Source organism: Balaenoptera borealis (genome assembly GCF_965194805.1).
Source record: "Balaenoptera borealis genome assembly, chromosome: 9".
Classification (NCBI taxonomy): Eukaryota; Metazoa; Chordata; class Mammalia; order Artiodactyla; family Balaenopteridae; genus Balaenoptera; species Balaenoptera borealis.
This window is the reverse complement of record NC_138873.1, coordinates 7,349,851-7,372,638: the sequence shown is the minus strand read 5'-3', so window position 1 is coordinate 7,372,638 and position 22,788 is coordinate 7,349,851. Positions and strand designations below refer to the sequence as shown.

The 22,788-nt window shown below is 38.5% G+C and overlaps 1 protein-coding gene across 10 annotated transcripts in view; it reads left to right on the top strand.

Annotated features, from left to right (window-relative positions):
• MAP3K4 (mitogen-activated protein kinase kinase kinase 4) overlaps positions 1 to 22,788 on the top strand; it is a 154,248-nt gene that overhangs the window by 58,177 nt on the left and 73,283 nt on the right. For all 10 annotated transcript variants that reach the window (XM_082404517.1, XM_082404518.1, XM_082404519.1 and 7 more), the window contains exon 2: positions 17,061 to 17,251. In XM_082404517.1, coding sequence (XP_082260643.1) covers positions 17,061 to 17,251 — 191 coding nt within the window. The remainder of the gene's footprint in view (positions 1 to 17,060; positions 17,252 to 22,788) is intronic.

Genomic DNA, 22,788 nt, shown 5'->3' with positions numbered 1-22,788 from the left:
AATATTTTCTTTTAAATTTTCTTCCATTTCTTTAAAGCTAGGAAGTCCAACACATGTAATTAAGGGAAAATCATTTCAGACCCATTTTTTTTCTGGAAAAATACCATAAGTACTATTTTCTATATTTTATGGAAAAATACCATAGCTTATGTAAACTGTAAGCCATAAAAGAGCTTATAATGTAGGTTTTATGTATTTTTATATCACTGTAAATCTTGTTCTAATAGCTATGCACATGGTAGATACTGCATAAGTATCTGTTGATGGAACGAATGAGTTAATTCAATGAATTATCACTGACAAGACTTTAATTTTTCTGGTTCTTGGCACCTCTTCCTTTGTATTCTCTTTCTGTTCTCATTTTCTGAGAATTTGTGAACTAATAAAAGACAAAGGAGTGTCTTTTTTTAAGGCTCCGTATGCAAGATTTCTATTCCTTTTTGCATCGCTGGATACTACATCTTACATACCTGGTAAGAGCTCTCCTCTTAGAATTGCTCTCTGGGTGAGAGTTGATGTAGAACCTGTCATAAGATCCCTAATTCCCCTTGTTTTAGTAGAAATAGGATTGCCTTCTGTTCAAATCCTGCTCATTTGCTAGCGCTTCTTCAAATTATTTTGTTAGAATTTGAATAATAGGTGATTAAAATAAGGTAATTTGGTTATGTAGAGATCTGTACCATACAGTTTCCCAAATTTTTTGCTGTTCAAAATTTCTTCAAGACATGAACAAGTGAGATAGCCCTTTTTTTGGGGGGCTAAAAGCTTGTACTGACCTTAAAGTATATATATTTGAATTCTTCAGCATTCCATTTCTAGGCTATCAGAAAGTACTCTAACTGAAACTGGGTTTTACATGGAGAGTAAGAGAACTATAGGAGTACGTATCTTGCCTTTACGTATTTATTTTTTTAAAAATTGCTTTCTGCCAATCAAGAGGTCCCTGGTTCATATCCGAGGTGTCCCCACGAAAAAAAAAAAAGGGAAGGGAAAAAAAAAAAGAAGTAAAATAAATTTATTGAGATATAATTCATATGGCATACAGTTCGCCCATTTAAAGTGTCCAGATGAGTTGTTTTAGTGTGCTCGAAAGTATGTGCAAACATCACCTGGTCAATTTTAGAGTGTTTTAATTACCTCAGAAAGAAACCTGGTACCCTTTAGCTACTGCTGCCTCCCAACCCCCATCCCTCCCAGTCCTAAGCAACCATTAGTCTACTTTCTGTGTCTGTATATTTGCCTGTTCTGAATATGTTATATAAATTGAATCATATAATATATGGTCTTTTATGACTGCTTTTATTTAGCCTAACGTTTGCAAGTTTCATCCATGTTGTACCATGTATGAGTCCTTCATTCCTTTATTTGGCTGAATAATATTCCACTAAATGCATATGCTACATTTTGCTTACCCATTCTTCACTCGGTAGACATTGGGTTGTTTCCACCTTTTGGCTAGTATGAGTGATGCTGCTATAAACATTCAAGTGTTTATACAGTTGTTTGTGTGGGCATATGTTTTCATTTTTCTTGCATATATATACCTAGGAGTCTAATTGCTGGGTCATAGGTTTTTCAAACTGGCTGCACCACTTGACGTTCCCACCAGCAGCGTATGAGAGTTCTGACTTCTTCACATCCTTGCCCATGCTTGTTATTATCAGACTTTAAAAAATTTATTTATTTATTTATTTATTTTTGGCCGCACTGCAGGGCACGTGAAATCTTAGTTCCCTGGCCAGGGATCGAGCCCGTGCCCCCTACATTGGAAGTGCGGAGTCTTAACCACTGGACTGCCAGGGAAGTCCCTTTCTGACTTTTTGATTATAACCATCCTAATGGATGTAAAGTACTATCTCATGGTTTTGATTTGCATTTTCCTACTGGTGGTGAGCGTCTTTTCAGGTGCTTGTTGGCCATTTGTATATCTTCTTCGGGGAAGTGTGTATTCAGATCCTTTCCCCATTTTTAATTGGTTTATTTGTCTTTTTATTATTGAATTATGTTCAGGTATATTTAAAGGAGAACATGAACATTGGAGAAAAATAAAAGATATTTAAAAAACCCCAAATGGAATGTCCGAAGATGAAAAATACAGTATCTGAAATGACAAATACACTGGTTGGGATTATCAACAGAGTAGACACTGTAGAAAAAATTTTGAACTTGTTGACATAGCAACAGAAACTATGCAAAATGTAGTACAGAGAGTACACCGACCAGAAAAAAATGTATAGAACATCAGCGACATATGGGATAATATCAGGCCCTCAGCATATCTGTAATTGGAGTTCCTGAAAGAGGAAAGCAAGGGGGGGAAACTGAAAAAAATATTTTAAGAAATATGGCTGTAAATGTTTCACATTTGATGAACAAACTATACACCTATAGATTCAAACAGTTCAATGAACCTCAAGAAAGATAAACCCAAAATTATCAGTGGAAAATCACTGCTTAAATCTCTTGTTCTTCCATGGTTTCTACCCTTGTATGCCAGTTTTATAAATAACTTTATTCTTTTTTTGTTAAAATAAATTTATTTCTTTATTTTTGGCTGCGTTGGGTCTTCATTGCTGCGCACGGGCTTTCTCTAGTTGAGGCGAGTAGGGGCTGCCCTTTGTTGCGGTGCGCGGACTTCTCATTGCAGTGGCTTCTCGTTGTGGAGCACGGGCTCTAAGTGCATGGGCTTCAGTAGTTGTGGATCGCAGGCTCCAGTAGTTGTGGCTCGCGGGCTCTAGAGTGCAGGCTCAGTAGTCGTGGTGCACGGGCTTAGTTGCTCTGTGGCATGTGGGATCTTCCCGGACCAGGACTCGAACCCGTGTCCCCTGCATTGGCAGGTGGATTCTTAACTGCTGTGCCACCAAGGAAGTCCCAATAACTTTATTCTTGTAATTTTTTTCTTCTGCGTTCATGTCTCTAGTATTGTATTATATAAAACATTCTCCTTTTACCTCATTCACCAAACCATTGTGTTCCATGTTTGCTTAAATTTTTTTTCCTAGAGGCTTTGCCTTTATTGTATTTAGTTGTAGCCTTGATTATGAACCATTTATTTAAGGATTTTTCTAATTATTCCTAAATTAATTGGGCTGTTAAATTAAATGTTAATTTATTTTAATTAACCACTTTTACAAGAAGCATGAAGGACAGTGTCATTCCAAACGTAAAACAACAGAGTGTCACAAAAGATTGAAAATTGCTGTCTTATTTGGTTAACTTGACATTGATGTGATATAGAAGTCAGCTTTGGGCAAAGCCAGTGTATGTGGTCTGGAGGGGGGCTGTTATTCTTGCCTAGTGCGGGTGGAAGCAACCTTGTAGCTTGAGTATTGATTTGAATTACTTATGCATCTGATACCTTTATCCTTTGAATGTCTGTTTAGTATATGTCAGGATGAGATATTTTGAAAGGAGAACCCTGCTGAATGTGTGGTAAATATTGTCTAGGTCCATGCTTCTTAACCCTTTTTGGGTCGTAGACTACATTTGAGAATCTGATAAAGCTATGGACTCTTGACTCCAAAAATGTATGTGATTAAAATTTACATTCAGTTTCAAAGGACTCATAGTCTCTATGATGGAGATATAAAGTAATATAGTTTTGATACTTTATTTTTTACATTCCCTATATTTTGTACATGTTGCATTTAATTATATACTGTGAGATACTTCTTTTCGGAAACTGTGAGTGGTATTTATATACTCATGGGCCTTCAGGCCTGACATTTCCAGTTAATTTCACATTAGCCTTATGTATTCAACCGCAGTTACCAATTATGTTCTTCTTAGTGAAGAAAACTATAAAATTAAAAATAGGAGCTTTTTTCTAAAATATTTTTAGGTCTGTTAAAATTATTTCCCCCAGTTTATATAGTTTTTAGTTAGAAGAAAGTTATATTTTTCATGAGACAAACTTTTTGTCTGTGTCTTTAATTACATCTTTGATGTTGAATAGTGTTTTATTTCTTAGATGTTAACTTGCCGTTTTTAAGGATTTCATAACTCCTCTCAAGTGAACAGTCCTTTTTTTTTTTTTCCTCCTCTGTTGGCTCCTGGCAGGTGAATTGGCCTTGCTTGTTGGACTAGTGTAGACAGAATAGTTGTTTAGATTGACTTTAAGATTGAATAGTTGAGAAGCCTTGTGTGTTATATCTTTATGCCTGTCTGCTAGTGTAAGGTGATATGGGAAATACTTTGATGAGAAAGGTCAGTTCACTCATGCCCTTCCCCTACTTAATGCTCTTTGTGGCTGCACCTTTCTTTTAGGATGAATCTGATTTAGCGTAATCTAATGACTGCCTGCCCCTTTGGGTGCTCTTGTTTGGTCTGCCCTTTACTCTAGGCCATCATGGCCTTTTTGTTTCTCAAATGAGCTGTGGGCTCTTCTGTCTCAGCCACTTTCCCCCTCCCTCTTCTGGTTGGTGCCTTCAGAGCTTCTGAGTTTCCGTTTAGGTGTTCCTTCTTTGGAGATGTAGTCCTTGTTATCACCCTGTGGGTTCTCCAGGCTAGATCCTGTCTGCTCGTATGCTTTGTAATCTTCCTTCACAGCATAATGAAGAACTGCACTTTAAAGACTTTTGTGTGTGTACTTATGTGCTAAATACCTAGTTCTTTCTATAGGTCGAAACTTCAAGAGGGAAGGAGTGGTGATTCTCTTGTTCACTGTTGTATGTTTTCTCAACTCCTAGCACAGCGCTTGCCCAGTAGGGCTGATGGTGAATGAAGTGAAGGTCTAATGGTGTAGTTGACGCACATGCACACATAGTGCAGTATGAAACAGTTAATATGTGTTTTCAACTGTAAATAAATAAATCATTGGAATAGAGACCCAAGAAACAAAAAACTGAAAGGGAATGAAATAAAATAACATACATATAAAAATTTTATATCATTTTCTATCTCTTACACAAAATCCATTCTCAAACAAAGTTAATTGTTGTTAATTCCAAATAACTGGCCTCTAATTTAAAAGACCTGTTTTTCTTTCCCTCTAGTGGGTAGTTTTACACTTTTTTAGTCTTAAACACACACAGATTTACATGAAACAGAAACACCAGCTTGGTCTGTTGAGTCGTCTGTTAGAGGAATAGTACTTTGGTGTTCCAGGGAAGACAGGGTGTGGTTCCTATACTTGTTAGGGGCGGTAGGAAGCTACCTGAGGGAGAGTGGAGTTGAGTTACACCTTTTATTTGATATGCAGACATAAGCGGGCCAAACAAAACTCTCACTTTTCCCCCTCTCATTTGTATCATAAGCACGCTGTGTCTCCCTAGGCTGGAGTTCAGACTCAACGTCTTACCTAGGCTGACAGGTGAGGAAGTATAGACCTAGAGTGGCTAAAAGACTTCACCAAAGAAGGGAGCCCCAGAGCTGACCAGAGAACTCTGTCCCTGAACTGTCCCCAGGCTTTTTCTCCAGCCAGTAGGGACCTCCTTCCACAGGGGAGGTACTCCTCTGTGCCTGCCTTTGGGAGAAGGCAGACATCCCAGTGACCTAGGAGTGAGGGGTGGGCTGAAGTTGGGAGGGTCCTGGGCCTTGGGGTCAGACCAGGGCTCCAGTTCTGCGCAGACACTTCGCAGGGAGCAGACAAGTTACCTTTGCAACTCCTTTTCCTATTCTGCAACATAGGGATTTGTGATAGTACTTGCAGTGGTGTTGGGAAGACCAAATGGCATAGCATTTGTAGATTGCCTAATTGAGCGATAGGTATTTGATAATGAGACTATGATAATTCTCATAATCAATGAGGATGGGCCTTCTGGGCAAAGTATCCTTTCCTAAAATGGTGCCATAGTCCTTAATCCATAAGGAGTAAATTAGATTATGTAGGATATTTAGTGTCTGGCAGATTGGTATTCGGTATGTAAGGTAGTAGTTACACTGTTACAATGAAAATTGTTCATTACTGTGTGACAAATTATATAGCTGATGAAAAACGTAAATAGAAATCTGATGCATATCCCAGTTTAAGAAGTCACTGTTTTAAATGGCATTTCCTCACCTACCATTTAAAAATTGTTTTACAACCACAATCTTGGTTATACTGATAAAGAATGGCTTAATTTTATAATTAACGTTACATTTTTCATTTAGTCCTGGCTCTTAGTCTTTTATACCTGTATAGTAACCCAAATTTCTTCAGCATTGTCATGGAACTGTTCCATATAATGTCATTATATTAATTAATTTTTAAATAAATTTTTTATTTTAGAATAGTTTAGATTTAGCGACAGTTGGAGATAGTACAGAGAATTCCCATATATCCTGTGTCCAGTTTCTTCTATTGTTAAATTTTACATTACAGTGTATATTTGTTACAACCAATGATCCAATATTGGCACATTATTATTTACTTAAACTCTGTACTTTATTCCAATTTCATTCATTTTTCCTAATGTTCTTTTCTTCTTCCCAGATCCCATCCAGGACACCACATTATATTTAGTCATCATGTCTCCTTATCCGTGTCTTGGCTGTTACAGTTTCTCAGACTCTGTTTGTTTTTGATGACTTGAACAGTTTTAAGGAGTGCCAGTCAGGTATTTTACACACTGTTCCTCAGTGTGGGTTTGTCTGGTGTTTTTATCATGGTTTGGCTGGAGTTATGGGTTTTGGGAAGATGACCATAGAGGTGAAGTGCCCTTCTCATCAGATCAGGAGCTCATGCTCTCAACATGACTTGTCACTGATGATGTTAACTTTGGTCACTTGGCTACATAAATTGTTTGGTTTTTTCTGTACAGATTTGTCTCTTCTCCTGGTTATTTGTATAGTAATTATTTATATCCATATGGACTCATGGATTCATGATTAGAATCCAGTGCTTTGTCATTTATTTTCTTGCTCAGATTGTTCCAGCTTTGGCCAGTGGGAGCTCTTTCGGTTGCTCCTGTGTCCTTTTAACATGATCCCATTGGTTTTTTGTTTTTTGAACACTTCCTCACTTGCTGCACTTACAAGATACTTCAAGCTCGTATTACATCTTCCTTGCCCCAGTCCTGGAATCAGCCATTTCTCCAAGAAGTCCTTGTTCTTTTGTTGATGCGTGGTATTGGAAACCAAGATCTGGTCTCCAGATAAATGAGCTCTTTCTGTGCTAGTGTCAAAGCAGAGGTGAGACATTTAATGTCCAAATTGTCCTAATTGCTTTTCCCACTTTTCTTTCCATTTTTCTTCACTGAAAACCCTGGGAGAGTATCTCATACGCTTGTATTTTTTCCTCGATTTATCCCTCAACAGTTGGAGTTCATCTTTTGGAAGTATTTGTGTGTCATAGAGCATATTTATAGGAACTTTTTAAAATTTAAATTAGAAAAAAGATAAGTTAAGGCGATTCAGACAACTCATCTGTTTCCTACAGAAAGTGGCTCTTCAGTTACTCGATTTCTGAGAATTACATGGGAAGTAATGACATAAAATACTTTTTCCAGATATAAATTCAAATTAGAATAAGGGGATTTTTAAAAAATGTTCTCACTTATAAGAAAGAGAGAAAGTAGAGGGAGATCATAATTCTTTTTTGCTATCTTTAAAGTTTTAAACATTCGTCTTGTTTCTCTTTAAACTCGTAAATGTTTTAGGTGCACTTGGCATAGGGATAAGCCTCTTTGTTTGTTTTTCCTCCCAGCTTTGACACAGGTTTTCATCTTTCACATGTCCCTGCCTTAGTCCCAGAGTTCTCTTTACTTAAGCCTAAAAACACCTTTGAATGAATCATCATTTTATGTTGCTTTTCTTTAAATATTTTTTTGTTGGCATTTCATTGTAACTTGCATCCGCACTGAGACAGAAGTGGCGCTTATGTTCACTTCCTGTATTGAAAGAAGCGCTCCCTGTATCCACTCCTGAACAACCAGGTGCACCTAAGAAGAGTTTTTATTCCCTTTTGATTGTCTCCTTGCCAATCTGTACACATACAGTCTAGTATTGATTTGCAAAGCTTTGATAAACATATATCAATAGATATACTCACATTTTTTGGAGGCATTAGAACTGGCAAAAATAAGAAAGCACACTTAAAAATGTCTTTCTTTGTCCCCCTTTTTTTTTTATTAAAAAAAAATTTTTTTTAATTGTTTTTTTAATTTTTTTAAAATTTTTGGCTGCATTGGGCCTTTGTTGCTGCGCGCGGGCTTTCTCTAGTTGCGGCAAGTGGGGGTACTCTTCGTTGTGGTACGTGGGCTTCTCATTGCAGTGGCTTCTCTTGTTGAGGAGCACAGGCTCTAGGTGCGCGGGCTCAGTAGTTGTGGCTCGCGGGCTCTAGAGCGCAGGCTCAGTAGTTGTGGCACACGGGCTTAGTTGCTCCGCGGCATGTGGGATCTTCCCAGACCAGGGCTCGAACCCTTGTCCGCTGCATTGGCAGGAGGATTCTTAACCACTGTGCCACCAGGGAAGCCCTGTCCCCTTGTTTTTAAGTACTCAACTGTTGGCAGTAAAATTGCAGAAATAATAGAAATAATCACATTTGTCTTTTATCTATAGCATGACTCATATGTTTTTAAATACCTAAAACTTTTCTCTCTCTCTTTTTTTTGTTCTAGTTCTTTTTGGATATCTTCTGGTTAACCAGAAGTGAAGAATAATAATATGAAGTCTTTAAAGCATTTTGTAATATTTGTTTATATGATTTTATGATTTTATTTTCTGAAAGCCTTCATCTGAAAATATTTTTAAAATAGCTTATAATTATTTTTATTTCTAATGATGAGTAAAGTTTATCCATATGGGATAATTTTTCTTCATATATATATATATATGTTTTCTATCTTTGTGTTCTATTTTGTTCGACCTACATCAGGACTGCTAAAGTATACCTTGTATAAATCTTTGTGTGAAATAAAAGACTTCTAGAAGATCTAAGCCAGGCAGGCCTTATACACTCATCTGTCTAACCCTTTCCAAGACCTAACCCTATCCATTTCTTCTGTAAGACATATTGACTGACGCTCACAGCATCATGAATGCTTACGACTGATAGGCTCTCTCTAGAATGCCTGTGATTTTCTGTTCCCATCAATTGAACTATATGCTTATCAAGAGTTCCTGGTTTGTTCCTAAATCTTTTTAGGTCTATTGTATGCTTTAATTGTAATTGCAGAATTTAGTAAACTATTATGCAGACATATGAGATGTGAATGCAAAAGAGAATTGTAGTTTCTGTATAAACTAATTTGGAATGCTTTGGAAAGTCTCAAGATAGGTCATGAAAAGAAACTTACCATCAAATTAGGGATAGGAGAGAACTGCTGACGTTTAGGTAATCCAGAAAAATTACCCTCTGAAAATCTTTAAATTCTTGTTCCGTTTTAAAGAACTAGAGAGTGGGGATGGCAGATGCAGCGCTTTGGTTGTGGTGTATGTGACAAAGTTGACTCGTGACTCTTCTCAGGGACTCCCACCAAAAGACAAGTCTGTGGCCTCATCAGAGTCGCAGCAGATTTAAACCCATTCATGGGCTTAAAGGAAAAATAAAATGTTTAAGTTGTGTATGTGTGTCAGTTATCTATTGTAATTTAACAAACCACACCAAAGCTTAATGGCTTAAAGTAAAAACCATTTATTATCTGTTACGGTATTGAGTGGTTCTTCTGCTTTTCATGGTGTTGGCTTGGGCTCAGGGACAGCTGTAAGGTCCAAAATAGCCTCACTCGCACACCAGCAAGTTGGCACTGGCTGTCAGCTGGGATGGGAGCTTAGCAAGACTTTGACCTATCTGGTTTCTCCTTCATGCAGCCTCTCCACCTGGCTAGTTAGGCTTTGAAGACCATGGCAGTCTCAGGGTAGTTGGATTTCTTACATGGTGGCTCGCATGCCCTGGAGTACAAAGGTGGCCTTCTTAAGGCTTAGGCCCAGAACTGGCCCAGAGTCTCTTTTGCTGCATTGCATTGGTTAAAGCAGGTCACAGGGTCAACCCACATTCAAGAGGAGGTGATTATACAAGGATGTGAATGCTGGGAGGCCAGCAAAGTAACAGCCAACACAGATGTTTCAAATTTTTTATTTGCATGTCTCATTTTTAATGCTTTTAATATGTATTTGAAAAATTAACTGCCTGACCGTAAGTCCCAGTGATATTGGATAAGGCTTCCAATAAATGAAAGTGTTTGTAAGCAAACATAATAATTTGATTAAAACTTGTATTCTTACTATTAAGTGTGGGAACGAAGGGATTTCAGCCCGTGTTATTCTGATTCCAGAACCATTATTCCTTATACCATACTCCATTGCTATTGTTTTGGTCAGTAAATAGTCATGTTACCACCTAGGGTTACAGTATCACTTAAACAACATTATTGTCAGAAGTCTATCTTTAATTCTTGTAGCCTTTAAAAATTTACATTCTTCAAATTATTAAATGTGATTTTATTAAAATAGAATTTAGATAATAATTACATCTGAAGTATCAAAGATAAAATTGTTAACCTTACAAATCCATTTATTCAGCAGACAGTTATTGGGCATGTCATCTGCACCAGGCACTGTTCTGGATACTGGAGAAACAGTGGTAAAGAAGACAGATGAGGTCCCTGCCTTCATGGAGCTTCAGGTCTAGTTGGGGGGATAGTTTCCTGTTCATTTCCATAGAAAATCTTGTTTTAAAATGTCTACTTCCGTTTAAAAAAAAGAATTTTAGTTAAAAAAAAAAGTTTGAGTGTCCATACTGAAAAATAATGAAGACATGCTAGGTTTGTAAAGACCCTACACTCTGAATCAATGCAAAAGTTACATAGTGAATGTTGGATAAACTTGAGATTTGATAACAGCTTACCTGGAGGTAGGCTGATAAATGTTCAACTACCGGCGATAGTAAAGATCAGCTAAGTATTAATTGGCTCTTACAGTACACACCAACCGTGCCACCTCAGACTTAGCTTAGCTCCTTTTAATTTATACTGCAGGCCAAGCAAACTATTGTGTATAAGTTCTTTAAAAAAGAAACTTAGAAAATCTAACCCCTCTGCCTACCCCTCCTCCCTTTCCCACAGTAGCAAAAGCCTCCCTTTAATTATTACTTAATAGAGAATAGGTTAATGGGGAGGTGGAGGTGGAGGAGACAGCTTCACACAGGTGACAACTGTACTCATACGGAATAAAATATTTTATGTTTAAGGACTTTGCTAAAGAACTTTTAATGAAGTATTTTGTTTGTTTGTTTTTTAGGGCTTTTGCAAAACCACCGATGTTCTCAAGCTCATCTAATGCAACTTCATCATTTTATAGATGAGCTATTTCAGGCACCATGTGGTTTTACCTACTATGTCAGAGCAGAACTATTTAACCCCAAGTTATTTGAATTTTTGTCTTTCACATGTTTCATATAAAAACTACACTAAACCCCCTTGGGTTGAGTTTAAGACATGCTTTTCTTAGACCGGATTCTATGTCAAGTGAAGGGTACTTGAGCAAAGTTTTATGTTAAAAGAATGCAACATTGTTTTCTGTGACTGTCAGAAGTTTAGTACCAGAAAGACTTTTCACATTTGTATGTTTTCAAACACAAGTAAGAAAAATGTTTCAGGGCAGCTGATGTAGACCTTGTACTACTTTCCCCATCCAAAATAATTGGTATCCATGGGAACATTCTGAACCAGTCAACTGACCACATTAGCTCATCTCACATGAGCTGATACAGAATGAGGTTTTGGATGCTTTCTGTTAGTTAACTGAAATGATGCAAGTTCTCTTGAGCTGACCACTAGTATTTATTTTCCTAGATTTTGTGTCTGAATGGTTTTTTTTAAAAGGAAAAAAAGAAATAAACTTTAGCTTGATTTCTCTTCCTACCCCTCCCCCCCATTATGTATTGTTTCTTAGCTAAAGCTTCCAAACTAAGTTGTTTTTCTCATGCTGCTTTTTTTTTTTTTTAAACAACTTTATTGGAGTATATTTGCTTTACAATGTTGTGTTAGTTTCTGCTGTATAACAAAGTAAATCAGCTGTATGTATACATACATGGGATATCCCCATATCCCCTCCCTCTTGCGTCTCCCTCCCACCCTCCCTATCCCACCCCTCTAGGTGGTCACAAAGCACCGAGCTGATCTCCCTGTGCTATGCAGCAGCTTCCCACTAGCTATCTATTTTACATTTGGTAGTGTATATGTGTCCATGACACTCTCTCACTTCATCCCAGCTTACCCTTCCCCCTCCCCATGTCCTCAAGTCCATTCTCCACGTCTGCGTCTTTATTCCTGTCCTGCCCCTAGGTTCTTCAGAATCTTTTTTTTTTTTTTTTTTTTTTTAGATTCCATATATATGTGCTAGCATACGGTATTTGTTTTTCTCTTTCTGACTTACTTCACTCTGTATGACAGTCTCTAGGTCCATCCACCTCACTACAGATAACTCAATTTCGTTTCTTTTTATGGCTGAGTAATATTCCATTGTATATATGTGCCACATCTTCTTTATCCATTCATCTGTCGATGGACACTTAGGTTGCTTCCATGTCCTGGCTATTGTAAATAGAGCTTCAGTGAACATTGTGGTACATGACTCTTTTTGAATTATGGTTTTCTCAGGGTATATGCCCAGTAGTGGGATTGCTGGGTCGTATGGTAGTTCTATTTTTAGTTTTTTAAGGAACCTCCATACTGTTCTCCATAGTGGGTGTATCAATTTACATTCCCACCAACAGTGCAAGAGGGTTCCCTTTTCTCTACACCCACTCCAGCATTTATTGTTTGTAGATTTTTTGATGATGGCCATTCTGACCAGTGTGAGGTGATACCTCATTGTAGTTTTGATTTGCATTTCTCTAGTGATTAGTGATGTTGAGCATCCTTTCATGTGTTTGTTGGCAATCTGTATATCTTCTTTGGAGAAATGTCTGTTTACGTCTTCCACCCATTTTTGGATTGGGTTGTTTGTTTTTTGACATTGAGCTGCATGAGCTGCTTATATATTTTGGAGATTAATCCTTTGTCAGTTGCTTCGTTTGCAAATATTTTCTCCCATTCTGAGGGTTGTTGTTTCGTCTTGTTTATGGTTTCCTTTGCTGTGCAAAAGCTTTTAAGTTTCATTAGGTTCCATTTGTTTATTTTTGTTTTTATTTCCATTTCTCTAGGAGGTGGGTCAAAAAGGATCTTGCTGTGATTTATGTCATGGAGTGTTCTTCCTATGTTTTCCTCTAAGTTTTATAGTGTCTGGCCTTACATTTCGGTCTTTAACCCATTTTGAGTTATTTTTGTGTGTGGTGTTAAGGAGTGTTCTAATTTCATTCTTTTACATGTAGCTGTCCAGTTTTCCCAGCATCACTTATTGAAGAGGCTGTCTTTTCTCCATTGTATATTCTTGCCTCCTTTTGTCAAAAATAAGGTGACCACATGTGCGTGGGTTTACCTCTGGGCTTTCTATCCTGTTCCATTGATCTTTCTGTTTTTGTGCCAGTACCATACTGTCTTGATTACTGTAGCTTTGGAGTATAGTCTGTAGTCAGGGAGCCTGATTCCTCCAGCTCCATTTTTCCTTCTCCACATTGCTTTGGCTACTCAGGGTCTTTTGTGTTTCCATACAAATAGTGAAATTTTCTGTTCTAGTTCTGTGAGAAGTGCAGTTGGTAGTTTGATAGTGATTGCATTGAATCTGTAGATTGCTTTGGGTAGTGCAGTCATTTTCACAATGTTGATTCTTCCAATCCAAGAACATGGTATATCTCTCCATCTGTTTGTGTCAGCTTTGATTTTTTTCATCAGTGTCTTATAGTTTTCTGCATACAGGTCTTTTGTCTCCTTAGGTAGGTTTATTCCTAGGTATTTTATTCTTCTTGTTGCAATGGTAAATGGGAGAGTTTCCTTAATTTCTGTTTCAGATTTTTCGTCATTAGTGTATAGGAATGCAAGAGATTTCTGTGCATTAATTTTGTATCCTGCTACTTTAACAAATGCATTGATTAGCTCTAGTAGTTTTCCGGTAGCATCTTTAGGATTCTCTAGGTATAGTATCATGTCATCTGCAAACAGTGACAGTTTTACTTCTTCTTTTCTGATTTGGATTCCTTTTATTTCTTTTTCTTCTCTGATTGCTGTGGCTAAAACTTCCAAAACTATGTTGTATAATAGTGGTGAGAGCGGGCAACCTTGTCTTTTTCCTGATTTTAGTGGAAATGGTTTCAGTTTTTTACAATTGAGAATGATGTTGGCTGTGGGTTTGTCATATATAGCCTTTATTATGTTGAGGTAGGTTCCCTCTATGCCTAATTTCTGGAGGGTTTTTAATCATACATGGGTGTTGAATTTTGTCAAAAGCTTTTTCTGTATCTATTGAGTTGATCATATGGTTTTTATTCTTCAATTTGTTAATATGGTGCATCACATTGATTGATTTGTGTATATTGAAGAATCCTTGCATTCCTGGGATAAACCCCACTTGATCATGGTGTATGATCCTTTTAATGTGCTGTTGGATTCTGTTTGCTAGTATTTTGTTGAGGATTTTTGCATCTATGTTCGTCAGTGATATTGGCCTGTAGTTTTTTTTTTTTTGTGATATCTTTGTCTGGTTTTGGTATCAGGGTGATGGTAGCCTTGTAGAATGAGTTTGGGAGTGTTCCTCCCTCTGCTATATTTTGGAAGAGTTTGAGAGGATGGGTGTTAGCTCTTCTTTAAATGTTTGATAGAATTCACCTGTGAAGCCATCTGGTCCTGGGCTTTTGTTTGTTGGAAGATTTTTAATCAGAGTTTCAATTTCATTGCTTGTGATTGGTCTGTTTATACTTTCTATTTCTTCCTGGTTCAGTCTCGGAAGGTTGTGCTTTTCTAAGAATTTGTCCATTTCTTCCAGGTTGTCCATTTTATTGATATATAGCTGCTTGTAGTGATCTCTCATGAGCATTTGTATTTCTGCAGTGTCAGTTGTTACTTCTCCTTTTTCATTTCTAATTCTATTGATTTGAGTCTTCTCCCTCTTGATAAGTCTGGCTAAAGGTTTATCAATTTTGTTTATCTTCTCAAAAAACCAGCTTTTAGTTTTATTGATCTTTACTATCATTTCCTTCATTTCTTTTTCATTTATTTCTGATCTGATCTTTATGATTTCTTTCCTTCTGCTAACTTTGGGGGTTTTTTGTTCTTCTTTCTCTAATTGCTTTAAGTGTAAGGTTAGGTTGTTTATTTGAGATGTTTCCTGTTTCTTGAGGTAGGATTGTATTGCTGTAAACTTCCCTCTTAGAACTGCTTTTGCTGCATCCCATAGGTTTTGGGTCGTTGTGTTTTCATTGTCATTTGTTTCTAGGTATTTTTTGATTTCCTCTTTGATTTCTTCAGTGATCTCTTGGTTATTTAGTAGTGTATTGTTTAGCCTCCATGTGTTTGTATTTTTTACAGATTTTTTCCTGTAATTGATATCTAGTCTCATAGTGTTGTGGTCGGAAAAGATACTTGATACGATTTCAGTTTTCTTAAATTTACCAAGGCTTGATTTGTGACCCAAGATATGATCTGTCCTGGAGAATGTTCCATGAGCACTTGAGAAGAAAGTGTATTCTGTTGTTTTTGGGTGGAAAGTCCTATAAATATCAGTTAAGTCCATCTTGTTTAATGTATCATTTAAAGCTTGTGTTTCCTTATTTATTTTCATTTTGGATGATCTGTCCATTGGTGAAAGTGGGGTGTTAAAGTCCCCTACTATGATTGTGTTACTGTCGATTTCCCCTTTTATGGCTGTTAGCATTTGCCTTATGTATTGAGGTGCTCCTATGTTGGGTGCATAAATATTTACAGTTGTTATATCTTCTTTTTGGATTGATCATTATGTAGCATCCTTCTTTGTCTCTTGTAACAGTCTTTATTTTAAAGTCTATTTTGTCTGATATGAGAATTGCTACTCAGCTTTCTTTTGATTTCCATTTGCATGGAATATTTTTTGCATCCCCTCACTTTCTGTCTGTATGTGTCCCTAGGTCTGAAGTGGGTCTCTTGTAGACAGCATATATACGAGTCTTGTTTTTTTATCCATTCAACCAGTCTATGTTTTTAGGTTGGAGCATTTAATCCATTTGCATTTAAGGTAGTTATCAATATGTGTGTTACTATTACCGTTTTCTTAATTGTTTGGGTTTGTTATTGTAGGTCTTTTCCTTCTCTTGTGTTTCCTGCCTAGAGAAGTTCCTTTAGCATTTGTTGTAAAGCTGGTTTGGTGGTGCTGAATTCTCTTAGCTTTTGCTTGTCTGTAAAGGTTGTAATTTCTCTGTTGAATCTGAATGAGATTCTTGCTGGGTAGAGTAATCTTGGTTGTAGGTTTTTCCCTTTCATCAGTTTAAATATGTCCTGCCACTTGCTTCTGGCTTGCAGAGTTTCTGCTGAAAGATCAGCTGTTAACCTTATGGCGATTCCCTTGCATGTTATTTGTTACTTTTCCCTTGCTGCTTTTAACATTTTTTCTTTGAATTTAATTTTTGATAGTTTGATTAATATGTGTCTTGTCATGTTTCTCCTTGGATTTATCCTGTATGGGACTCTCTGTGCTTCCTGGACTTGATTGACTATTTCCTTTCCCATATTAGGGAAGTTTTCAACTTGCCTAACCTGAGTGCTGCACTGTAGTGTTTATCAGAGAACACAGAAACCCTGATCTACCACATGTCATCAGTGCTCTCTGCTTTGCTGCTCAGGTTGTGCTTTCTGTTGTGTGTGCTTCGCAAAGCAAAAGCAGTGGGACTCCGAAGTCGGGGCAAGAGTTGCCCACTCAGCAGTTAAGCTTGTCACCAACTAGCACGTAAGTGATGCTTAGTTCTGCTGATTTGTATCTTCTGGTCCTTTGCTTTTTTCTCCCTGATCCTTAAGTGTTTAGTTTTAAACCTCATTTATGTTAGAAAGAATTCTCTAAGCAACAGGAACTGCACATCAATTCTCTTTATTCGTGGTGAGAGCGGGAGCATGGTCGTTATGTTCTCTTCGTGAGTTTCTCCCAGTACAGATAGAGGAGAAAGATTACAAGGCTGAGGAAGAGACATATCCACAGAAGAGTGTTATGGAGAGTTTTTAAAAGGAATTTTAAGTAATTGAAATTTGAATTCCCTTCATACATGACTGAATATTTTCTCTACTTGTTGTCCTCCATAGACAAGAGTACACATCGGGAGATTCAGCTTGTAAGAATTCTGAGTCTGATCCTGAGGACTTTTCAGATGAAACAAATACAGAGAACCTTTATGGTACCTCTCCCCCCAGCACACCTCGGCAGATGAAGCGCCTGTCAACCAAACACCAGAGGAATAATGTAGGGAGGCCCACCTGTCGAGCTAATTTGAAAGGTAAGTCTTGTACTTAAAAAGATATATTTGAGAGGGCGTGGCATGTTTGGTTTATAATCTTTATGTAACATGTAACGATTGATAGATGCTTTTTCTACAGTAATGTTAGTTATCCCTCTTATTTTAAATTTGATTTTATGCTGCCTTAAAGTTTTATTTTTAAATTTTTGAATTATCACCATTAGCAATATTGTTAATCAAAGAGAAAATAATTCTCCAGAGATAGAAAGGTTTGTCCTGAGTAGTTGTTAAAGTCAGTGTGTGAGGCATTTGCATTCCTTTTAGGACGTGGAAGAGGACACACGTGGATGAATCAGCGTGCCTGTCCAGGATGGCTGCTGGTGTACGGGATCGATGCCCTTCTTTTATTCTTTGAATCTCTTAGGCTGAAACTTCTAGATTCTGTCTTCCTGACATGATGTATTGGGCAGTTTGGGAAAGGCAGGGCCAGGCTTTCTTCCCCAGGATTCCCTAGGCGGCCTGAGACCTGTGCTCTGCCGGTGATCATGATGCTGCCCTCATGTACGGGGCCCTCGTTCCCACTAAGCACAGGGCCTGGGTGGTGTCCCACCTTATAATCACGCACAGAATCTGTGTTTTACTTTTCTTTCTGTTTGGAATCCCAAAGCCCAGATAGTGTTCTGCTCCTAGAAACTGTTCCTGCTCCTCAGACTGTTCTCTGTTTCCATTTCTTCCTTCCTCTGAGCACATCACAGCTGTTCTGTTCTGAGGCAGAGGAGTTGAATCATGCTGACCTGCTTCCTTGTACCTGCTTTCTGGCATGGAACCTCAGGTCACTCAAGCCTTACGGTTTTAGAATTTCTCTGTTAAATTCAACAAACCACTTGTCCTAAAACTGATCTCATAGTTTCCTAGAATTCATCTACCTATTACTGTGCAAGATAGGGGTATCATTCTTTATCTGCTCTGAGAAATTTCCCCTTATCACATGTTCTCCCTACTGAAAAGAGACTCATTTCCATTTCTCCCTTTCTTTAGCTCATTTTCTTCCTCTCTTTCCCTTTCCCACACATTTCCTCCACACATTGATCGCTCATGGTTAATGCCGGCAAGTTCATTCTGTGTCCCTATCATAGCCCTTCCTCAAGAAAGAAGAAGGGTAAGAGAAATGGACTTTATTGTACTTATTTGCTTGAGTGAAGTCTTATCCAAGGAGGAATTCCTAAGTAATAAATAGTCTTTCTTTCCCATAGGGAAGATGATTTTTTTTTTACTTTCTTTTAAAGCTATATTTGTAGTAGGATGTTAACCTATGGTCTGCATTTACCCCCTTTGGAAAGTAATAGCTTTCCATTGCAATATATTATCTTTAAAATCAGTCCTTTTCCATTTTCTCAAATAAATTTCTCAAATGCCTACAGAAGTTCCTTTTGAAGCAGTATCTACTGAACCAATATTAGTTAATACATATTTGCTTCGTGGTGGTGAAATGCGATGATGCCAATGGGACATCTGCTTTGTCTTCACTTGTTCATACTATTTTAGAACCAGAGTTGAGAACACAGTCCCCCCATTTTATAGATTGAGAAAGTGAGGCCCAGGGTTTTAAAGCAACTTCTTAAGGCCAGAAGGCTTGAGATAGTGGCAGGACTAATTTTAGGTACTATTTTTATTTTTATTTTTATTTTTTGGCCATGCCACACAGCTTGTGGGATCTTAGTTCCCTGACCAGGGATTGAACTTGGGCCCTCGGCAGTGAGAACGCAGAGTCCTAACCACTGGACCACCAGGGAACTCCCAGGACTAATTTTAGAACTAGTTCTCCTGGCCCTCAGTTTGGACTTTTTCCCCAGTACAAGCAGCAGGGGTTAAGCGTCTCTGAATGCGGTACTTGACATGACTGTACGTCTTTAGTAATCAGTCAGAAAACCCGTCACTGGATACTTGTTGAGCTCTGCTGTCCTTCTGGGCTGTGTCAGAGATAGAAGGAAGAGGGAAGGTTGTTTCTTTTCCTCCTCAACTTCTTTCAGTTGTTTATTGCATAAAATTACAGAATTTTAGATCTGGAAGGGGTCTCAGAGACCACGTGAATTCCTGCCGTTTTGCAGGTGAAGAAAGAATGCTCATAAACCTTTTGATTTGTAGCTATCTAATAGCAGACCTAGGGCACCAAAGTTCTTAATAACTTATGTTTTCTCTTATTGCAAAAGATTACATGTTTGTCGTAGGGAGTTTAGAAAATACTGACAAAAAGAAAGAAAAATACCCATAAACCCAATATGCAGAAATAACAGCTTTTACCATCTTTGCCTTGTAGTCTCTTTACGTGCATATATTTGTGTTGTGATACGATAGCATACTATATTTACTATTTTATAGCTGGCTTCCTTTTTCGTTTAATGATTCATGAACTTTCTGTGCCATAGAATAACCTGTGCTGTTCATTTTAATGGCTGTCGAATCATTTGTAGCAACGTTTGCCCGGTTATCACTCACAGTTCTTGAGCGCTTACCTAAGCGCTGCGCTTAGCTGCTCAAAAGAGTTATCTTTTAAATATCGTAATAACCCAATGAGATGTAGGTTCTATATATCATTATTCAATTTATGGTTGAGGACGTGACACAGAGAGTTTCTAGGGCGTGTAGTTTTAACTGTCCCAGTCATGCATATACTAGAAAGCAGTATGTTTGCTGTCCGGTGAACTGTTTTTGTCAACATTCTTGTTCATGAACACCAAAAAAAGATGGAAAGGAAGCAACCATGTTGGGCAGGTGGGCCATGTTACTGTTCTGGTGATGGCGTGTTTGTGTTGAGCTGGTAGAACAAACAGTGCTTGAGAACTCGCTGGCTGCAGCAGCAGAGCGTGGTGGACCGGAGCAGAGCACAGGCTTGGTTGCCAGATGGCCTGGATTCCGATCCTGGTTCTGCCGCCTTCTGTATATGCCACCTCCGTGTCTCGTTTTCTTCATCTGTGAGGTAATCTGCCTTACGGTGTTGTGAGGGTTTTACGTTCAGTAACTACTAGCTGTCGTTATTATTATTGTGAGCTAAAGGTTTCTTTCTCACTACTTGCCTTAAATTTCAAAGTAGAATTAAATAATTATATCATTGACGGTACCCTTATTAATTGGTGCCCCTACTTTCAGGACACTGAGTCTTGAGTCACATAGTTACCGAGGTATGGAGCTGGGACTGCAGCCTGGGTCAGTCCTGTCTGGCTTTTCCGTTTCTTGTAGCCCTTCCTAGCTCCCTTCCTTCTTCTCACTCTGTATGTTGCCATCATAGTTACTTTTTCTCCGGGTCTTTCTTTCCTCACCTCCCTCCCTTTCTTTTTGCCTTTACCTCTCTTTCCTTTCTTCTACCTCCTCTTCGCATCCCCTTTTTTGTTCCTCCCTGCCATTCCTCCCTTATTTCTCCTTCATTCTTTCCATTGACTCGGAACTTCAGTGACTCCATAGGCGGGTATTGCATTAGATGATCGATAAGCCCTTGCTCATCTCCAGTAGGAATCACAGAGATGAGCAGGCAGTCCCATCTTGTGTGGTAGAGCTGGGGTGGAGGGGAGGGGGGGGGGCTTCTGTGGGTGCCCACAGGAGGGGATTGAGCAGACCTGGGCTTCGGAAGACTTCTGGAACAAGTGACATTTGTGGTACGGCCTGAAGGCTGAGTCAGGGAGACCAGTATTTCAAACTCATTTGTCAATCATAATAGTGTATTGGTCTCTCAGTATTTTCAAGAGATTTTTAAAATTAATTAGATTGGTCAGATTTATTTTAAAAGCTTTCCAAGGAAATATGAACTGACGCATTATTTCTTTCTCTCTGCAACAAGCAAAGGCTGCCTGAATCATACGATTCACTTTAGAACTGCAGTGAAAGTTGAACTCATCTTTTTAATTAACATCACCAATAATATTTTCGTTTTTCTGCTTATCTGTTGCTGTGTGACAACCACCCCAAAGCTTAGTGTTATGAAAGCGTCCATTTTATCGTGCTCACGGTTCTGTGGGTAGAGTGACCACTAACACTGTTGTCTTTAGTGATGGTAGCCATTGTCATGAGCTATTATATGGATATGATTCTTTAAATATTCTTATTATCCTAGGCTCAAAATAACCAACTACTGTTGTTATAGGCTTATTTTTTATAATTGGAAATTTAGTACCAGGCAACCTTCTGACCAACTGGTAATAAATTGAGGGTTCCCGTGAGAGAACTGCTCACAGAACTCAGGAACACACTTTACTTATGTTTATCACTTAAGTTGCCTCATTAGTGTAAATTGAGGTGTGATTGATAGGGGCTCCTTATGAATAAAAAAGACACTTCTATCAGAAAATTCCAAGGGTTTTAGGAGCTCTGTGTCAGGAACCTGGGTTTTAGGAGCTCTGTGTCAGGAACCTGGACAAAACCCAAATATATTTCTTATGTTAAAAAGCAAAATTCAGCCAAGTAAATTTGAAGATTTGATTGGCTTTATTCATGAATCAGGCAGCATTACATCTAGCAACTAGAAGGGTGCTCTGAGTGGTTGTGCAAAAATGGAAGGGATTTTATAGGAAAAAGGGTGGAGTAAGGGAGCTATTAGCAAAAAAAAAGAAAGGATTATTTTTTGACCAGACATCTTTTTTTATGGGAGTGGGGAGGGATGACAGGGGTTTTATCATGCAGATTACCTCTTCCTCTGGGGGACTGTAGAGGGCCTACTTGATGGGTTACTTTATTGGTATTGACCAGAAAATTCTAGACTGTTCAATTAAAACTACATTTCTGGGAGAGGTTGGAACTGCAGTGAAGTAACGTATAAAATATAGGTTTGCCATCATGGGCTTTTAGCATGCGACTGACACCATTTGGGGCCTGTGGTTTTCTTTCTAATACTTACTACACCCTGATGAGCATTATCAAATACTAGCAAAGATATGAGGAGATGGCAGCTTTCTTTTTTTTTTTTTAAATTTATTTATTTATTTATCTATGGGTGTGTTGGATCTTCGTTTCTGTGCGAGGGCTTCCTCTAGTTGCGGCAAGCGGGGGCCACTCTTCATCGCGGTGCGCGGGCCTCTCACTGTCGCGGCCTCTCTTGTTGCGGAGCACAGGCTCCAGACGCGCAGGCTCAGTAATTGTGGCTCATGGGCCCAGTCGCTCCGCGGCACGTGGGATCTTCCCAGACCAGGGCTCGAACCCGTGTCCCCTGCATTAGCAGGCAGATTCTCAACCACTGCACCACCAGGGAAGCCCAAGATGGCAACTTTCTTACAAGGCTGGTGTGAGTGTAAATTGTCTCAACCCCAGTGTGGAAGTAATCTGTTAATACAGTCAGACTGAGGTTGGTTATATCCTTGACCCAAGCAAACGCACTTTTGGGAGTAGACTTTAGAGAAGTTCCTGCAAATAAACACGAGAAGTTCTGCAGAAAGACTCGTGTCACTCATTGTGATTTCTTCTCATAATACGCAAGCGGGTAACCACAGACGGGGAAGTTCAAAACAATATGTATCGTAGTGGTTGTCTGCGAGAGGGGAGGCCTGAGGAGGGGGCCTAGGGATGTAGGACAACGGTGAGGTCACCACTGC